Source organism: Orbicella franksi, chromosome 10 (genome assembly GCF_964199315.1).
Source record: "Orbicella franksi chromosome 10, jaOrbFran1.1, whole genome shotgun sequence".
In the NCBI taxonomy this organism is placed as follows: domain Eukaryota; kingdom Metazoa; phylum Cnidaria; class Anthozoa; order Scleractinia; family Merulinidae; genus Orbicella; species Orbicella franksi.
The window spans coordinates 21263294-21280970 of record NC_138154.1 but is presented as its reverse complement, the minus strand read 5'-3'; the positions used below and the strand labels follow the sequence as shown (position 1 = coordinate 21280970).

General features: G+C 39.8%; 3 protein-coding genes across 3 annotated transcripts in view; 2 read left to right on the top strand and 1 right to left on the bottom strand.

Moving 5' to 3' along the window:
* The window catches only part of LOC145500195 (DNA-directed RNA polymerase III subunit RPC2-like), a 44620-nt gene extending 42466 nt beyond the window's left edge, over positions 1 to 2154 (bottom strand). The window contains exons 1-4 of the mRNA XM_081479713.1: positions 2079 to 2154; positions 1083 to 1207; positions 610 to 642; positions 68 to 124 (exon numbers count right to left, since the gene is read on the bottom strand). Coding sequence (XP_081335839.1) covers positions 68 to 124; positions 610 to 642; positions 1083 to 1163 — 171 coding nt within the window. The 5' untranslated portion in view covers positions 1164 to 1207; positions 2079 to 2154. The remainder of the gene's footprint in view (positions 1 to 67; positions 125 to 609; positions 643 to 1082; positions 1208 to 2078) is intronic.
* A 581-nt stretch (positions 2155 to 2735) lies between these two features.
* LOC145501740 (uncharacterized) lies at positions 2736 to 13133 on the top strand. Its single transcript, XM_081481141.1, has 5 exons — positions 2736 to 2811; positions 2897 to 3165; positions 6159 to 6273; positions 11707 to 11763; positions 12445 to 13133. The coding sequence occupies exons 1-5, from the start codon at positions 2736 to 2738 to the stop codon at positions 12672 to 12674; spliced, it is 747 nt and encodes a 248-aa protein (XP_081337267.1). The 3' UTR covers positions 12675 to 13133.
* Positions 12698 to 13514, top strand: LOC145501739 (neuronal pentraxin-2-like). Its single transcript, XM_081481140.1, has 2 exons — positions 12698 to 12726; positions 13128 to 13514. The coding sequence occupies exons 1-2, from the start codon at positions 12698 to 12700 to the stop codon at positions 13501 to 13503; spliced, it is 405 nt and encodes a 134-aa protein (XP_081337266.1). The 3' UTR covers positions 13504 to 13514.
* Positions 13515 to 17677: the final 4163 nt, after the last annotated feature.

Below are 17677 nucleotides of genomic sequence, written 5' to 3'. Positions count from 1 at the left end.
GCATAATCCTGGAATCCTCAATCCCGGGTCTAGTGTCTTAACCTTAACAAACAAATCCAGTACTTACATCCACATTTATGAAGTAGTTAAATGAGTCTATATGCTGCTTGACAAGTCCCTTAACCTGCAAAATACATCACCATGGATTAACAATCTCTTAAAGAATACAAGGAAAGCTCATCAACAGCACCATTCAGTAATCAGACTTGGATAAGTCTTCAATGTACTTGTAAATGTACAGTCATGTTAGAACTACTTTTGTTTATATAGTAAAGGCCCATAAGGGAACCTCCTAGTTAACCACATGCAAACAGTCAAACAATCATTGCCTGGTGTGATATTTGGGCTGCATAAGCAAGCAATACATACATGTACATGTATATAGCTGTTTTTGAACTTGCAGTTGATTAAAGTAAACTCCATGGCGAGTTTGTGAAGCTGACTCTTCCAGCAGAGCAAACCCTAATGCTCAAAATGCCAGCTTCACAAACTCTGCACTGCAGCTAAGTTACCCCCATTAACTTCAAGTTGATAAATTAAAAGAGCTCTGTGTTAAATTGTCTAAACTTGGATGTAGACATTACAATGACTGTTACAGTACATACGTACCTTTAAAAAAGCTGGTAATAGTTTCCATTTGTCCTAAACATCAAAAAAGAGTTAAAACCGTGAAAAATTGACTTTTACAAAATCAACAAAAAAATCCCTTCATTCATACATACAAAATGGTTACACTAACCAAAAAACAGAAACATGATTTAAATGACGATGATATATTTCTTGATACAGTAGGTATCAGACAGAAATTACAGCCTTATTTGCAGTTCACAATTTCTGTAGGATATTCATTTGACATTGAAGGGAAAGAGGAGAAAATTTCCAAAGTAGAAAGGGTTGCTCTCACCAAACAGATCTCCTCAAGACCTGTGTGGTGTCCAAATTTCATACAAACTGGACAAACATTGAGCATAAAATGGCATCTTGTTTACAAAAATGTTATAAACATGTTTTCTTTTCATTTCTTCTACTTCCCATATATGTCCTTAAAAATATACCAATTAATTAAAGAAAGACAATCATACTGCAACAGCTTTGATTGGCTTCGACACATCTTCCAAGTTGTCAGTAATTTTCCCCAGTGTTTCAAATTCCATTGCTACCATTCCTCTACTACTGCACTGTCATTTCATCATCAGAACCAGCCGGCCTGTAAAGAAAGAAAGAGAGATTACGCATAGCATGTCAGTACCCTTCTGTATCCCCTTCACTCCATACACAGTGCTTACACCCTTTTTCCACCAATCTAAACTTCTGGCAAGACATGTTGTTCAATCTCATTCCTGTATGTATACCTGGGATCAAGGTCACCACACGTCATAGCGTCATAGCAAATATTCTTCACTTTCATCTACAACCGCAGTTCATATATGAATTATTTCATATAAACTTCACATCATTTCACTACTCACGGGAAGATATGAACTCAATAAATTGACCTCACTCCCGATGTGTGGCTTCATAGCTCAGTTGGTAGAGCATCGCACCGGTATCGCGGAGGTCACAGGTTCGAATCCCGTTGAAGCCCTGATTTTTTTTTTTTTTTTTCAGGCTTCTTCCTTCCAATTGCTTAAATTGGAAAATTTACTGCGATGATCATTCTTCACTTTCATCTACAACCGCAGTTCATATATGAATTACTTCATATAAACTTCACATTATTTAAACTTAAGCCCTTATAGTAGCTGTGAGCAGCTACTTTTCTCATTACAAATTCATTATACCATAAAATTTTGATAAACCCCAACAAATGCAAGCCGCAGTAACGAGGTTTCCTTAGTAGTGACCTTATTTACCAAACTATGGCTCAAACTATAAGCTTAATGCCTCGCACATGTACGACAGTTCGACTCAGAAGGAAACTGTAATATTTTTTTTTACTGTACGCTCTTCCTGTTTGTCACCGGCTGCAACTGATTCCCTAGCGTTGGGATTGTGGTCTCCTGGGGACGTTGCTCCTTTTAAGGCCTGTTTTGAAAGAATAACTTTTTTCATATTTCACGCTTGCTTTTCTTCCTTACCTCAGTTCAATTTGTCCTCCATCTTGGATTTGGTTCGTCGACTTGGAGGCTGGAACGGGCTTTCCGAACGAGTGAAGACTGGGTACCGCGTGTTCAGCTTACTTGAAGGGGAAGCTGAAGTGCATCCCCAGTCTACCGACAGTTTCTGAAGAACGAATAATGACAATTGAGAACGGTACAATTGGAACGTTTCATCCGGTGGAATACCGTAAATACTCGAATTAGGGCCCCCCTCGAGTAAGCTGGAAAAACTTCTAGAAGAAATGACTGTTCCGTTTCACTATCCAACGAAACGACTCCGTAGTTCATCAAGGAACATGGCAATAACGTGAAAAAGGAAAATAGTTCCCTGATTTTCAAATCATTCTGGTAAAAACGAAAAAATTAAGAACGCAGCTGTATTCTGAATCTGCTTGGCAGTGCAAATTAAATATTAACAATAAATTGGCCTGCTTTCAGCCAATCACTAAGAAGTCGTCTCTTTCGTATGATATATGTTATAATTAGCAAGCTGTCAGTGTTTTTGAGTGCTTGCCTTCTATTGTTTACATTAAAATTTATGTTTTAAAGTGTTTAAGAAGTGTTGGTAATTAATGTTAGCTAATATTAGTTCTAGATCGTCAACTAGTGTTGACCGTTCAAGAACTGAGACGCAACATGGGTCTTGATGCGCTCCACTTTGTCAGTTTCCTTGCTGTGCTCATATCAGTGAGCTCTGAGGAAACTTCAAAAGGTATATTACTTCTGCCATGTATATGACATAATTCTGCTTGGCACACGCGTTCAGAACTAACATTGATTCTTAATTCTTAATGCAGGGCAGCCAGCTTTCCGTGAAAATGGCATTTTGTATGCCAACTTCAAGACTCACAGCAACTCCTACTTAAATATAACAAGTGTTGGTACAGAACTTGTTAAAGACATCACAGAGTGTGGGTTTGCATGTGTTGCTAAAGATTCCTGTTTCTCTTTTAACCTGGCGCGGAATAAAGCATTTCCGCGGCTGTGTGAGCTGCTGCCTTCAAACGTGTACAGCAAGGCGGACAAGGTCGTTTCAAGTCAATCGTATGATCATTTCAGCATTCCGGTAAGTATTTATACTTTTAAGGGGCTAACAAGCCATCCCACTATATATTAAAGGGGTCGTCAAGATTGTCATGGGTCGGTTGAGGCAGTTTCCGAACGCCCAGAAGTTTACAACTTTACAGTGCTTCTAGTATTCTAAAAGGATGCGCTTTCAAGAGCTCTCTTTCAAAGGCTGGAACCGTGGGCTGACGAAGCTCTCAGAACTGCAAGGAACTTTCGCGAAATCCAGCGAATAAAACAGTAGTTTTCGAGTAAGTTTTGGTTCCCATAGCTCACCAGCCACTGGTTCAGTTTCTTTCATCCAAAGTTAGCAATGTTAATAAGACGTTGTCGAGCTTTCATGAACCGAATTTTTTACTCGGTAGAGGAACATTTTAAAACGCTCTACTCTACAGCTGTTCATTGTTGGGAAATTGCTGCAGAGAAATTTACATAGATAAAGCCTTCTATTTCTGTATGCGCACATTTAAAGCTCCTGAGAAAATAACCAGTTCAATTTTCTACAGATTTTTCTTTTTTTTTCTTTTCGAGCTTTTCAAATCCTTTCTAAAGCAACGTTTTCCTCACATTTCCCACTAAAGTTTCCAGTGCCTCAGAGGCAAAACATCTGCTGTCACTGTGTTCGTTTTTCAAATGAATAACTTCTGCAAGCTTACCCCAGTTCATGAGCCGAACTTAGTTCGAATTTGGACCAACCCTAATTATCAAAGTACGCCTCTTGATTCAGACGTCGAACTTAATCGCCGAACTTTATTTAGTTGGAACCAAATCACCATTAAATGGTAGCGATTTTCAGGCAACGCGTAAAATACGTTATAATAATTTATGCTTTAGGTTCGGGACGTCTGAATCAAAGTCATTCTAAAGCCGAAACTTCCTGCCGAGCTAGGCGGGAAGAACGGCTGAGCCGTTCGAAATTCATATAGCCGTTCTTAGCTGATTCAGACGCCGAACTTTTCATGTACTTAGTTCAATATATTAGGTTCGGCTCATGAATAGTTCGGTGTCTGAACTGGACCTAAGACCACCCTTTCAATCAATAATAATAAAGAAACTTGAACATACAGGTAATACTATTGATAAACGAATAGTTGCTACGTGTAATTTTCACACAACCACAAACTTTACTGACAGCAAGTGGGACCTAGCACATGAATTTTTCAACAGTTGAACAGCAGCTGTACAGGATGTCTTCGTAACATTAGTGACTGATGGGGCTTTTTGAAACTGAAAAGAATATTCATGTTAATTTTATCATAACAGTGTTATGTTTTTCTTCTTTTAAGGACTATTTTAATGACTCTTGTAGCTTTAAGCAATTTTATAGAAAGGTGAAACATGTTCCCACATTTAGGGAAATCAGATTTACCAGAGTAACCGCATAGTCAGTGGCGAAGAGAGATGTCCAATTTTGAATTTTAAATTATTCTAAATTACAAAAGTATAATATGTATTGTATTGGTTTTACTTTCAAGTCGAAATTCATATAGCCATTCTTAGCTGATTCAGACGCCGAACTTTTCATGTACTTAGTTCAATATATTAGGTTCGGCTCATGAATAGTTCGGTGTCTGAACTGGACCTAAGACCACCCTTTCAATCAATAATAATAAAGAAACTTGAACATACAGGTAATACTATTGATAAACAAATAGTTGCTACGTGTAATTTTCACACAACCACAAACTTTACTGACAGCAAGTGGGACCTAGCACATGAATTTTTCAACAGTTGAACAGCAGCTGTACAGGATGTCTTCGTAACATTAGTGACTGATGGGGCTTTTTGACACTGACAAGAATATTCATGTTAATTTTATCATAACAGCGTTATGTTTTTCTTCTTTTAAGGACTATTTTAATGACTCTTGTAGCTTTAAGCAATTTTATAGAAAGGTGACACATGTTCCCACATTTAGGGAAATCAGATTTACCAGAGTACCCGCATAGTCAGTGGCGAAGAGAGATGTCCAATTTTAAATTTTAAATTACTCTAAATTACAAAAGTATAATATGTATTGTATTGGTTTTACTTTCAAGTCTGATTATGCATATTTTGTCCACTTTAACTTGAAGGTTAATTAAGCATTAGGCGGTTACTCACGATCCCTCAAGCATGTAATGCTTTTTCGTATTTAAATATAGGATCTTGCCTATTTACTAACTATGTTTGCTCTCGGCCAAATTGAAACAGGGATAGTTACAATAACAAAAAGCACTTTAAACGAAACTGTGAAACGAAATGTTCTGTGATGACTATGTCAAGAGTTAGAACTCGCATTAACGGGCTGAAGGAAAACCAAAGTAAAAAAACACTAGGAGAAACTAGCTTTCTAACTTCAAAGGCCAAATAAAAATGAAAAAATATCATTTAGAAAAAAAATGTTTATGTATTCCGAAGAAAGAACTAATTACAAATGCTAATATACATAAGTATATGTGAAACATGATCAGCGTGCTACACAAACCTAAATTGCAAAACCTATTAATAAAACGCCCTGTCAAAAAAAATGATGATGAAATGTAAACAAAGCGAAGCCTGCAAACAGTAGCTTATCATGTGCATTACGAAAGCTGAAGGACACAGGGCATTTGAAAAACTTTTTTCGAAATGAAGAAAGGATTATTCACTCATAAGATGGAGGTCAATAAGAACTTTTCATTTGTCAGTTTGTCATATAAAACTTTCAATATATAACAACCATAACAAAACTCGAGATGGAAAACATCATCAACGACAACAGCATAAAGATTACTTCAATGCTTAGATGAATAAAAGTTGGGTAACTGTTGATTTTTGTTTTTGATATCCAGGTTAAAGGAATTCATTTAAGTTTAACGGTCAAATACCTGGCGTAAATGACACGTTCTGTCCGATAACGCAGCCCTAAAAGCACAAAACATTTTAAGACAACATATTGTACCCCTGCTGGGCACGAGGTCTTGCAAACGTTTGGCAAAGTAACATTTTAAAGAAGCTTTTTTCTCCTCTCAGTCGCCATGCTCGAGTGGACCGTGCCAGAACAATGGAACCTGCGAACCAGTTTATGAGACGAATAGCTTTATGTGTCTTTGTGGAAAAAGATACACGGGAAAGAACTGTGAGAAAGGTAAGATTCCTGTCTTGCGTTTTACAAAATTCTATTGCTGTAACTTGATTGATTACTTTAAGCCCCTTGTGGTGCAAAGGGCATCGACAATGCAGCACCAGCGGACTCTGTTTACCTCTGACTTCTCTGTTTCTCCATGTTTGCTTCTTTAAGTTCTTCCTCGATTGACTTTCTTCAGGTTTTCCTTCCTTTTGCCCTGAGGATTGCATTGTAAGGCCTGCTTGGTAGTATTACGGCTGTTTTTCGTGTATGTGACTTATTCAAGCTTATTTCCGACTTACTGTCTCGGAAAGTAAGTGCTCCTTTTCTCTCCTGCTCCAACTGACCTTATCTGGGCAGTGAATCTCGAGGATCTCTCTGCATGGGACCTTCTCAGAAAAAGCTTTGTAGCCTATTCGATATGGCTTGTGTCTCTTTCCAGGTCTCTGCGCAATACAGGAGCGTCGAGTTTACATTAGAAGTGACGAAGCGCAGCTTGGTTTCCGTGCAAATCAACAAGGTATTCCAAACTGGCTTTCCCTATTCGGCTCTTCTTATCTTCCTTTCTACCTTGGCTGTGATGGTACTGCGCTTATAGGCGAAGCTTTGCAGCATCTTTCAGTTCCTCACCGTTCAACTTGATTTTTTTTTTTTTTTTTTTTTTTTTTTTTTTTTTGCTGCTTGTTATAAGTGCACATCGCCTTGGTTTTTTTTTTTTTTCTGTCTTTGTTTACCCAGAGGTCGGTCGCCTCTGCCATCAGTCTCAGATTGTTGGTTTTGGCTTACATATGTTGCTATTTCTGAAAAAGAGGTCATAATCCAGGGCATGGAATAAAGTTGTTGGTTTCGATTGTATACCTGCTCCGCCATGATCCTCCAATTCTCTCATGTTCCAATCGACAACCACTAAAAAGGTCATCGGGGACAGCAAACAGCCGTGAAAAGCTCCTGTGCTCATTTCCAAAAGTTCTGACAGTTTCCCATTAGGGAGGACTTGAAAAGATGGACTCACATAGGTCCTAGATCAGCTTTGGCATTCCGTAGTGCGCATGAGTTGAGAGCTGAAAGAATGTTGAAAGCCATGAGGTTCATGCACTCGCCTGCTACTCGTTGGATTGCTTAACGATTATCCTTAGAGTGATAATATAGTCACTAGGGCCGGTGCAGGGCTTATTTTTCCTGAGCCCTGCCTGACTACATCGGATTTTTTTTTTACAGGGCATCTCTCAGTCTCAGGGTCCTCGCTGGGCAGCAAGTTTTGTGTTAGATCCAGGCAGGCCTTAGTGGTAGCGGCCGGGAAGGGTAGTTCCCCACCGTACCTCAACTTACCTGGCATTTCCTCACTTCTTTTGTCTCCACCTCCTGTGGTGTGGACTTAAAAGAGGCATTGATGTTTTAATATATACGGCGTGGGGGGGGGGGGGGGGGGATTGCTGCCATGCATAAAACGAGAGGTTATAATAAAGAGTATTATCGTTTGTCTCACGATGTAGTCACTTGAGATCTAGATCGCGACGTTTCGACTCTTACTGCTAGTCTTCTTCAGGCGATAAGGTCGACTGATTGCACGGTATCATTTATATCACAAAGGTCGGCTGTGATTGGTGCATTTCGATCCTCCTACTGTTCCATTGTTCCGGCGAGTAGCTGTTCCCTCAGTGGTCCGCTGTTGTACCGTTCTCCTGTTGTTGTGTTTCTTGATCGTGGGTATCCATGCTTCAGGAGTTTCAATTCCACTATCCCTGTTGATGTTGTTAAGGTGAAGTCTTATGTGAATAGCTTCCTTGACCTTACGTGTGTACCAGTGAGGATCTCGATCAATAGACTTGACCCAGGAGCCATAATCGGGGACGGAGACCGTAAGCGCGCGCCATTTCTAGTATTGGGATTGTCCCCATGATATGAGACAATAATTCTATTTTTAGAACAAATTGCGCCATCACCTGCGGCACACGCGCGTACATGCTGCGAGGATTTTTGCGGATGTCGCGCGGGGGAAACGGCGTCCGAAATTCCCGAAATGTTTCATGTTTTTGCCCCACAACTTAACGCGTTTACGTCTGTTGGAATTTTGCTTAAGTATTTTCGTCGTAAGCTGCTCCAGTTTGAGTGAAGTAAGACAGTGTCGAATTTAGTTATGTTCCGCTGTAAGCTTATATATATCGCTGACCAAGTTGTGTTCGGACTGATGCTTCTTTTACATGAGCTGTACATTACTCCACTTTAAATTTCACATATGTTGAAGATTAACAGCTTTTCCATTACACAGCAAGAAACTAGCTGGATATATTTAGATATAGCAGAGCTTCGGGACTTCATAGTTTCCTAGCTCCTCTTGCCACACGCTTGCGAGGAATTTGTCAGTCTATCGCGGCCGAAAAGTAAAACAAAATAATTGCTACTTTAAGTTTCGCTTGAATTGTACGCAACGCTTGATGTTTCATCAAGGCTTAATAACTTTACGTCCGTAGATACTGCTCAGTTTTATTCGTGTAAAAATCCAGTAAATTCTCTGTTGCCGATGAGTGAGAGCGCCCGCCGATGCGTGTTTTGTACAGTCAGTAAACATGACAAATTGTACTTCCGCCGCACTTTCGTGTGAAAGCGTACATCGAACTCAAACAATAGCTCTATAGTTTTTAAATATGTTTAAGATTGATAAATGTTTGAGAGCATATTAAAAGCTAAGCTGAAAATATGTGAATAAAGCAGAAACAATCAGCAAAGTTACGATGACGCTTTCTTTAATCAACTTGGAATAACGATTTCGATTTAGATGATCGAGTTATCAAAACTCCTTGTCTATTTTCATTTTCGCAGTGTAAAACTTCACTATGCTTATGTTGAAGAAACACAGATGATGTTAGTAGCCTTTTTTGCATTCGTGAAATTTGTTGCAGCATCTCAGCACAAAAGATAACGAAAGAAATCTTTGTCAAGATTTGTTGACAATTGAAAACACCAACTCGGACTTGAAAGTGCACGAGCTGCATGCACTATACAAATGAGCGAATTGTACGCGTCAGACTTTCCTTTCAAAAACTTTTGCAAACTCACCAAACAAGCAGAGACAATAAGAAACCATCAAAACAGGTTTTGGTTATGATTAAACATTGTCTGAGAAACTCACAAATTAACTCGATACCTGAGTAGAGAGTTTTCTTGCTATATTCTTAAGCATACGCGTAAGCTTACAACTAGCGTGAGCAGATCTTATTATTCATTCCCAGCGCGAGATTGAAGTCTTGTTTTCGACCCAGAAAAACCCACCTTTTCAGTTAGCTCAGAGCATAAAACTACATATAAGCGCCCTGGTTCGTATTCCCTGCCTTATTCCCTGCCATCGCTGTGAAAAATACGCAAGAGAATCTCTCAACTCTCACCATTTGATCACGCAACGTGACAACATCCACGCGAGAACCCCTGACATGTGCGTGAATCCGCGCGGATATATGACGTCAGGATGGCGCAATTTGTTCTAAAAATAGAAAATTGTCCCATATCATAGGTGCACGCGAATCCCGAGACTTGCGGTCTCCGTGCCCGATTATGGCTCCTGCTTGACCTCATTCCAGATAGGATAGTGGCCGGTCTCGTGGGTGTGGTCAGAAACGGCGGAGGTCTGGGTACGGGCGAGTCGTATATCCCTGTCGTGCTCTTTGATCCTCTCCTGCATAGGTCTCCCTGTTTCCCCGATGTAGACTTTGCCGCACTCACAGGGAATTCTGTAGACAACACCATCTTGTTTAGCCGGGTTGACGGTGTCCTTTGGTCGCACTAAGTGTGACCGAAGTGTCGTGTCGGACTTAAAGACGGTGCGAATACCTTGTTGTTCTAGGCAGCGGCGGAGAGACTCCGAAACTCCTTGGACATAAGGTAAAACGGCGGTGGATTTAAATTCCGCGACAGGCTCTCTTCTTGGGGTTGTTCGTGCCTTTGTGATCTTCTGTACAAAAGAGGAGGGATATCCGTTAGAAACAAGTACAGATGACAGATGTTTCTTCTCTCCAGCGATTATTTATGGTTTGGTCACGAGACGTTTAACCCGGTCGTACAGACACTTCACAATACCGCGCTTTACTGACTGAGGGTGGTGTGAATCATACGCTAGGTACTGATCAGTATGTGTTGGTTTCCTGTAGACACTGGTGGTAAGGCGGCCATCAGGTTCTCTGTAAACTGACGTGTCGAGAAAGGCGATCTTGCTGTTGTTCTCGATCTCCATGGTGAAACGGATTGATGGTTGTTGACTGTTCAGGTGCTGCAGGAAGACATCAACTCTATCCCGACATCGGGGAAACAGGGAGATCTATGCAGGAGAGGATCAAAGAACACGACAGGGATATACGACTCGCCCGTACCCAGACCTCCGCCGTTTCTGAACACACCCACGAGACCGGCCACTATCCTATCTGGAATGAGGTCAAGTCTATTGATCGAGATCCTCATTGGTACACACGTAGGGTCAAGGAAGCTATTCACATAAGACTTCACCCTAATAACATCAACAGGGATAGTGGAATTGAAATTCCTGAAGCATGGATACCCACGATCAAGAAACACAACAACAGTTCGTATAGTGTGATCGTCCGGGTGATAAACGACTGACTCTGGAAAGCTGGTACACTAACCTAGAACAAACGCCTCTTAACAGATGTCAACAACTACCGGCGCCTTACAAACGACTTATCCACGACAGAAACGAAACCGACAAACGGACTTCTAACAGACCGACTTAACAATACACGGACCAAAACCGACCTACTTGACTAACAATAGACGGATCGAAACCCACCAATGACTGATGACAAACTTTACACGGGTCTTTCAGCCAATACCATCATGGCTATACTGACCAATCACGTTCAACGGACCAGACTTATAAGATCATCGACTGACAAACACTATTCACTTGACTCTGAAGATGACTTCCGCTCAGGTTGTCGAAACGTCAGTCACCAACAACAGTTCTTTTCAGAACTACACTCACCCGGACGATCACACTATACGAACTACTGATACTCCTGGGTTCAAACCATTTACTGTGAAACACAACAACAGGAGAACGGTACAACAGCGGACCACTGAGGGAACAGCTACTCGCCGGAACAATGGAACAATAGGAGGATCGAAATGCGCCAATCACAGCCGACCTTTGTGATATAAATGATACCGTGCAATCAGTCGACCTTATGGCCTGAAGAAGACTAGCAGTAAGCATTTGAAACGTCGCGATCTAGATCTCAAGTGACTACATCGTGAGACAAACGATAATACACTTTATTATTGCATCTACCACGATGAATAACAACAACCTTTTCCTCAACGAGAGGTTAATTTGCTATTTGTTTTTAAATGTGTTTCAGTAAGTTATTTGTCCCCAGAAAGTAATAACGTTGAAGTGCTTAACTGGGCCGTATATATCTGACATTATTTTTATTATTTAAAAATCAGTTGATAGGAACTGCAGCTGTTTATCAGGGTTAGGCAGAAAGAAGTCGTGTAAAACAGGTGAGCGTTTATGATGGTGATAGAGTCATTCCAAAGCGATGCAGAAGAACTTTTACCCGCAGCAGTAAATCTTACAAATGTTCGAATCTAGCGGAAGCAGAATTCTTTTCCTAGCACCGAAGGGAAAGCGCTTATTGTTTAGCCGTTATCAATTTCAGTACACAGCCGATCAAAGATCGAAGACGACCATGTCTAACTTGCTACCCGGATCTAAAACGGTACTCAATGTTTGCGTCGTCATAACATGCTGAAGAAAATAATTCTTAACATATCCCTATAGATTCCGTGTAAAACATCTCAGTGATTTCTCAGTGTATTCGTTACTCTGAACGACTCAAAGAAAAAAATAGAGAAAAAAAAGATAACATTTATATATATTGCGAGGCCGGTAAGCAGTGAGTTTGGACTTTCTACGACAGGAGGAGAACATGTTTGAGGCACGATTTACAATAATAAAGGCAAGCTCCACTAATTGTTAAGGTGTAAAGTGAGATGCCTTAACTTTAACCCCTACATGTAAAACAACGTTTCTTGAATAAGATCAGTGTTATTCTCTAGTTAGCCATGTTCATGCAGACATCGTTAACAAACATTAAATAGCATCGAAAGTTAACCAAACTCGGCTGCTCCGCGGAAAATAGTTTTGTTCCTTTTGAATTGACAGTTCGCTCTTTCTTCTAGGGTACCGCTTGATATTTCCAGAGAATCGAAGTGTCCAAAACTACGCCATGAAGCAACCAGCCATATCGTCTAACCTCAACGCATTTTCCTTGTGCCTTTTTCTGAAAGTGATCCCAGACAACTTCGTCAATCACGTTATCAGCTATGCCAGAAACAGCGATAATGATTTGACTATTTATTTTTCAAGTCAGCTGGTGGGGATCCATATATTAGGCGCGAAGGAGAGGTAATCGTACAGTACCTCACAGAGTGCATGTGTATAACAACTGTGGCACCATTAGGGTAGATTAAGCCCCTGTTGAAGGAAGAAAGCTAATTTATTCAAGACGTTTTGAGCAGGGTAACTGGATAAAGGTGGGCTCACTTTAAATTATAAATCAGCAAGCACATAATATCTCCACTTGTGTGGTGGGTCGGTAACTATGAAACATAACTATTTATTGGAAAATAATTGTTGTCCTTCTTGGCTTATGGCTTGGCCTATATGTTGATAAATTAAACATTACACTTTTTTGCGGGAGAGGTTTTGCGAATTTCTAACTTACAGTTTATTCCTTCAATTATTCGCTTTTCACTGCCATTTTCTGATCTACTCATTCATTCATTCCCCTATTTATTTTTATATTTATTCATTCGCATTTTTTTCAATGTATTTATTTGCATTTTTTGTCATTGATTTTAAGGACTATTCCCAGCATTCCGCTCGCAGATAGTATCTGGCATCACCATTGTTTCACGTGGAGCAATACTAATGGCGAATACAAATTCTATAAGGATGGCAAACTGGAAGGCCAATATGTTAATGTCGAAAAAGGTCACATGATTCCGTCTGGAGGTGTAATGGTGCTCGGACAGGACCAAGACAGCATTGGAGGAGGTTTCGACGCCCAACAAGCTTTCGTTGGTGAATTGACAGAACTGAACATGTGGGACAGCGTTTTATCTGAAAGCGATGTTGCAGCCCAGTACGAGAACTGCAGCATACCCCATGGCTCAGTTCTGACTTGGCCTTTTTTCAAAGATGCAGTCCATGGAAAAGTGCAAGTGGTTGAACCATAATCTACTCCATCAGCTCAAAAAGGGTTACCACCAAAATATTTTAAAACTAGGTTTGTTTTTGTAGTCATAGCTATAGCAAAACTCTCACTTCAGTTGAGAAAAACACAGTACCCAAAATAAATTCTTTTATCAAGTAACGAGGCCTTTTATAATCCCAATCTTTCTTTTCCTCTTTTGCGTCATAGTTCCGTTGTTTTATTTGGTGGTTTGTTTGTTTGTTTATCTTGTTATTTTTACTTTGTTTTGTTCCTCGATCGCAAAGTCGTATTATCAGTTAATTTCCCGTATCTCGGGAACATATTGTTATTTGATAGTAGGTTTCGCCTTCGCCTAAGTCTATTTGTGGAAAATGTTCGTTCTGATTATCGTAGTTCATCTCACGTAATCGCAACCATGTTTTCAGTGATTCACTCAATGTCTAGTCGACCTATTATGATCGAGACGTGAAAAGTAGCAATTGCAAAAACTGCAATGGGTAGTAAAGTTCGCCTTTGAGAGTAATGTAAAAATATAACTTTGGAGGGATTACCTTAGGAACATTGCCAATAGAGGGTAATAACTCCTCTCCCTTCATGTGTCTTACTCAGACTTATTACCGCAATAATAAACATATAATGGAGGAAGCGTTGTCGAGCGGTTAAAGTGCTGTACTTGTAACCTGGAGGGTTCCACCGAACTGCCATTGGGGTACCGTCTATTAGTGTGTCTCCTTCAAAATGCTTTGTAAATAACCAACCGGTTAAATTCCTACCAGATGGGATTCTTGAACAATAACGTTTGTTTAAAATAGCTGTTTGTTCTTTCCAGTAGGTTACTTGAAAAGTGACTGCTTTGTCGCAAATGAATAATTTTTTAGCTTAGTACACATCCCGTCTACCGATATTCATCTGTAATTTAAGGGATTTGTTTGGTTAATTAATTATGAGTGTAACTTGGTGCACTAAAATCAATAACATGGAAAGAGAAACACCGAAATCGGAAAAGACTCGAAAGGAAAGGGTTAACACTGGGGCAAGTCCTTGGCGGCTATCCCCCAATTAGCGATTACTTCCTAGCTAGTTGGAATTAGATAAGAATCATTCTTAAAAGAGTGTTCCAAGCTTAGTCGGCGTAATCCAATGTTACTGGTTTCAGTCCATGCCGTACTTTTGAGCTTGTGAGTATAGTCGTGATGACTGGTAGCATGAAATGAGCGTCGCAGCAAAATGTATGGCATTTACTAGACGAGTAAAAGCATTTGACATAAGTTACAAGAATGAACTGTGAACATTGGCAATATAACCAAGAAGAGAACTGTGAAATCTGATATAACATCGCTCAGTTGCTTGTAGTGTATAAATTTACTCTCATCTATATTTAACTTTAAAGTAAAGTTATCCATATACAGTAAGTGGGAGTCACCTCCATTTAGGTTCTTTATGCCTTTGTTGTTCTTCTGGTTTTCCAGTTTGATTAAACTCGAAGTAATCTTGTTCTAGTTACGCCAGCAAGATTATTTTAGGTTTCCTAGGTTGTTTTCACAATTATGCTTTCGTTGGCAGCTGTAGTAGCGCAAAGTGAGTTGGTTTGAGTTTATTTAAGCTTATAACCTAAACACGGTTATTGATTGCCAAGGATCTCTGCCTTGTCAAAGTAGCCCCCTCCTGTGAAGGCTCTAGTACCAATTGACCCATCACAGTTGTTTATATAGATGCGACACTTTAGCTCATTTAAAAGAAATAAAGTCGATTGGTGACTCAGAATGTGAAGTCTTCTCTTGAGGTTTAGTAGATTGTAAAATAGTCATTCTCTCTCAAAAAGTTTATACTGGGAGGGGAGGAGCGCAAAACTTCAGAGACGTTCACGCCGAACTTCCATTTCATGCAATTACGCTCTTTCCAGTATTCGTTAAAGACAGTAGGTGCAAAACTAAGGACTGATTCAAGAAGTACCTCCATAACTGAGCGTGTTAACCATTCCCCGAAGTTCCACTGGTAATGGTGAAGTTTAGGGTATCTTTAATACTATGAAATAAACAGCAAACCGATTTGGGGACTATGACTATTGTCATTGGCCGATTTACCTTTGGAAGACAAGTAATACGTCTAACATTAAGTGCGCTTAAGTAAATGTGAGACAGAAAACCAGTGTGTTGTCGAAAAAACGCTGTTGGGAGAGAGACTGTCGGTCGCTTGATTACAAATTTAAGTTAACAGATTCACAGTTCTGAGAAGTTCGTCTGTTTAATTTATGCGCCTTCCAGTTGCATAAGCCCGTTAAGTTTTAAATGTCGCATAGACTCCGTTTTTAGCCACAAACGTATAATACCTCTAAGATGCATTGTTCCTCTGCGTCCTGCCGAACGTGAAGCAAACGCGAAAAAAGTGCGGCAGCAACTGGCCCCAGTTTTTACGCGGCCTTTTCTATTTCTTGGTTTGTTCAACCGCTGCCGGTTTTTTTTTTGCTTCCAGTTGAAGCTAAAATTGACAACAACAAAACAGAAAAGACGATAGAATGCTTTTTTATTTTTATATTTCTATCCGTCACGTATTCAGCGTATTTTAAATTAACTATTCCATCAAAACCACAACGGTCAAAGCAAAAACAACTTCTGTTATATTTTGCTTTCCCAATTCATTTCATCTTGTTTTCTTGGAAACGCCAGGACGCCAAAGGAAAAAAGGTAATGTCATGTAAAAGGCGAGAGTAATGTTGCGATATTATACTTATCAAACCATCTCTTAGCGATGTTCTCTTTTGAGAACTAATCAAATAAAGCCACCTGAAAAATTAAGTTTTTATTGCCGTGAGCGCAAACTGTTCTAAAGAGTGACGCTTAAAAGTTGCTATCATTCTCCCAAGTGCATTCAAACGTCACACCATCAGCGAATCTAATTCAAGTTTATTCATTTGGCTTTAACTCTACTATGGGTATCTACTTTGCGCAATGGACAAATCATATAGGTACTTCTTAAGGTCATTCCGCTGAAATAGAACCTGCACTGAAATAAAAATGAGGGGTCCCCATGTTCGTTTAGGAGCAAAAGCACCTTGTTTATACCCTTATAAATCCTTATAATAGCACCATGATTGTAGTTACGATTGCTTGCTAAATCCACGTTTCCGACGATTGCTTTTTGTTCTACACTGAGAATTGGTCCATATTTATTTTACACAGAGAAATTTATTACTCAATTCAAAACAACAGAAAAAAATGATAGGTCACCATACTCGTTTGCGAGAAAATGACGATTTACCTCTATGGCGAGGTCCAGCTGTAAAGAAAAAGCCGCCATTTTATAATGCGCGCGCGCTAATCACGCGTGAAATTATGCGCAGTAGGGATGCGCAATGCAATCCTGGGAAATGACCTTAAGCGGTAAGACGCCTACATCAAGTGAATTGTATGTTTGGTTTTCGTGAACACATCTGCGCCAAGCAAACAACGTTCAGGGTTTCTGTCTCTCTCATAACGTGCCACGCCCGTGATGTTTCCTCAGCCGCACGTCTGCAGGCAGATTAACTAAACACGGCTTGATACCGAAATATAAACTGATAACCATTACTGACGTCTATGGAGAGGAAATTATTCGGATTCGATTCGGACCTAGAGAAAGTAATTCTTACTGGATATTGTCCACAAGAAAAAAGGTATCTCTATAACGTACACTTTTTATCAGTATGTTTGGTTTTTCAGAATCTTTTATCTCAGAAGCCAGGGAGAATCAGAAAAATCTATTCAATATTACTTACACATCCAAGATAAATTTCGTTTTAATATGTGTTTGATCTTTTATACGTAAGCCGATCGCGTAAGTTCTGGCAAACATGGCAAAATCAAATGATAAATTAATTTTTAAATTGATCAAAACAAGCTCTGTTTGAGACGTTAATTACGGTGTTATTGTCGAAGACCTTGACCATTATTGCCACATGTTATAAAACTTGAGGCACAGTCGGGATCGTGTCGTCTTTGGCAAATCTTGGGAACATAATCCGAACAGTTGCCGATTTTATCATCCAATGAGAAAATCGCGCGAACATGAAGAATGCTGTGACGTCACCTTTTTGCAGTTGGGTTGCTCAGCGACATCCTCGCCGAAAAAAATTCCTGCGAAATCGGAATAGAACAGGAGCCGTGTTTCAATGATTATATAAAGATTATGAAGAACGTTTTAATTTACACGAATCACGG

Coding starts and splice junctions, on each gene's coding strand:
- LOC145501740 (XM_081481141.1), top strand. CDS start 2,736: ATGGGTCTTGATGCGCTCCACTTTGTCAGTTTCCTTGCTGTGCTCATA. Junction 2,812..2,896: donor CTCTGAGGAAACTTCAAAAG/GTATATTACTTC, acceptor TTCTTAATGCAG/GGCAGCCAGCTTTCCGTGAA. Junction 6,274..11,706: donor GGGAAAGAACTGTGAGAAAG/GTAAGATTCCTG, acceptor TTTAAAAATCAG/TTGATAGGAACTGCAGCTGT.
- LOC145501739 (XM_081481140.1), top strand. CDS start 12,698: ATGTGTATAACAACTGTGGCACCATTAGG. Junction 12,727..13,127: donor ACAACTGTGGCACCATTAGG/GTAGATTAAGCC, acceptor ATTGATTTTAAG/GACTATTCCCAGCATTCCGC.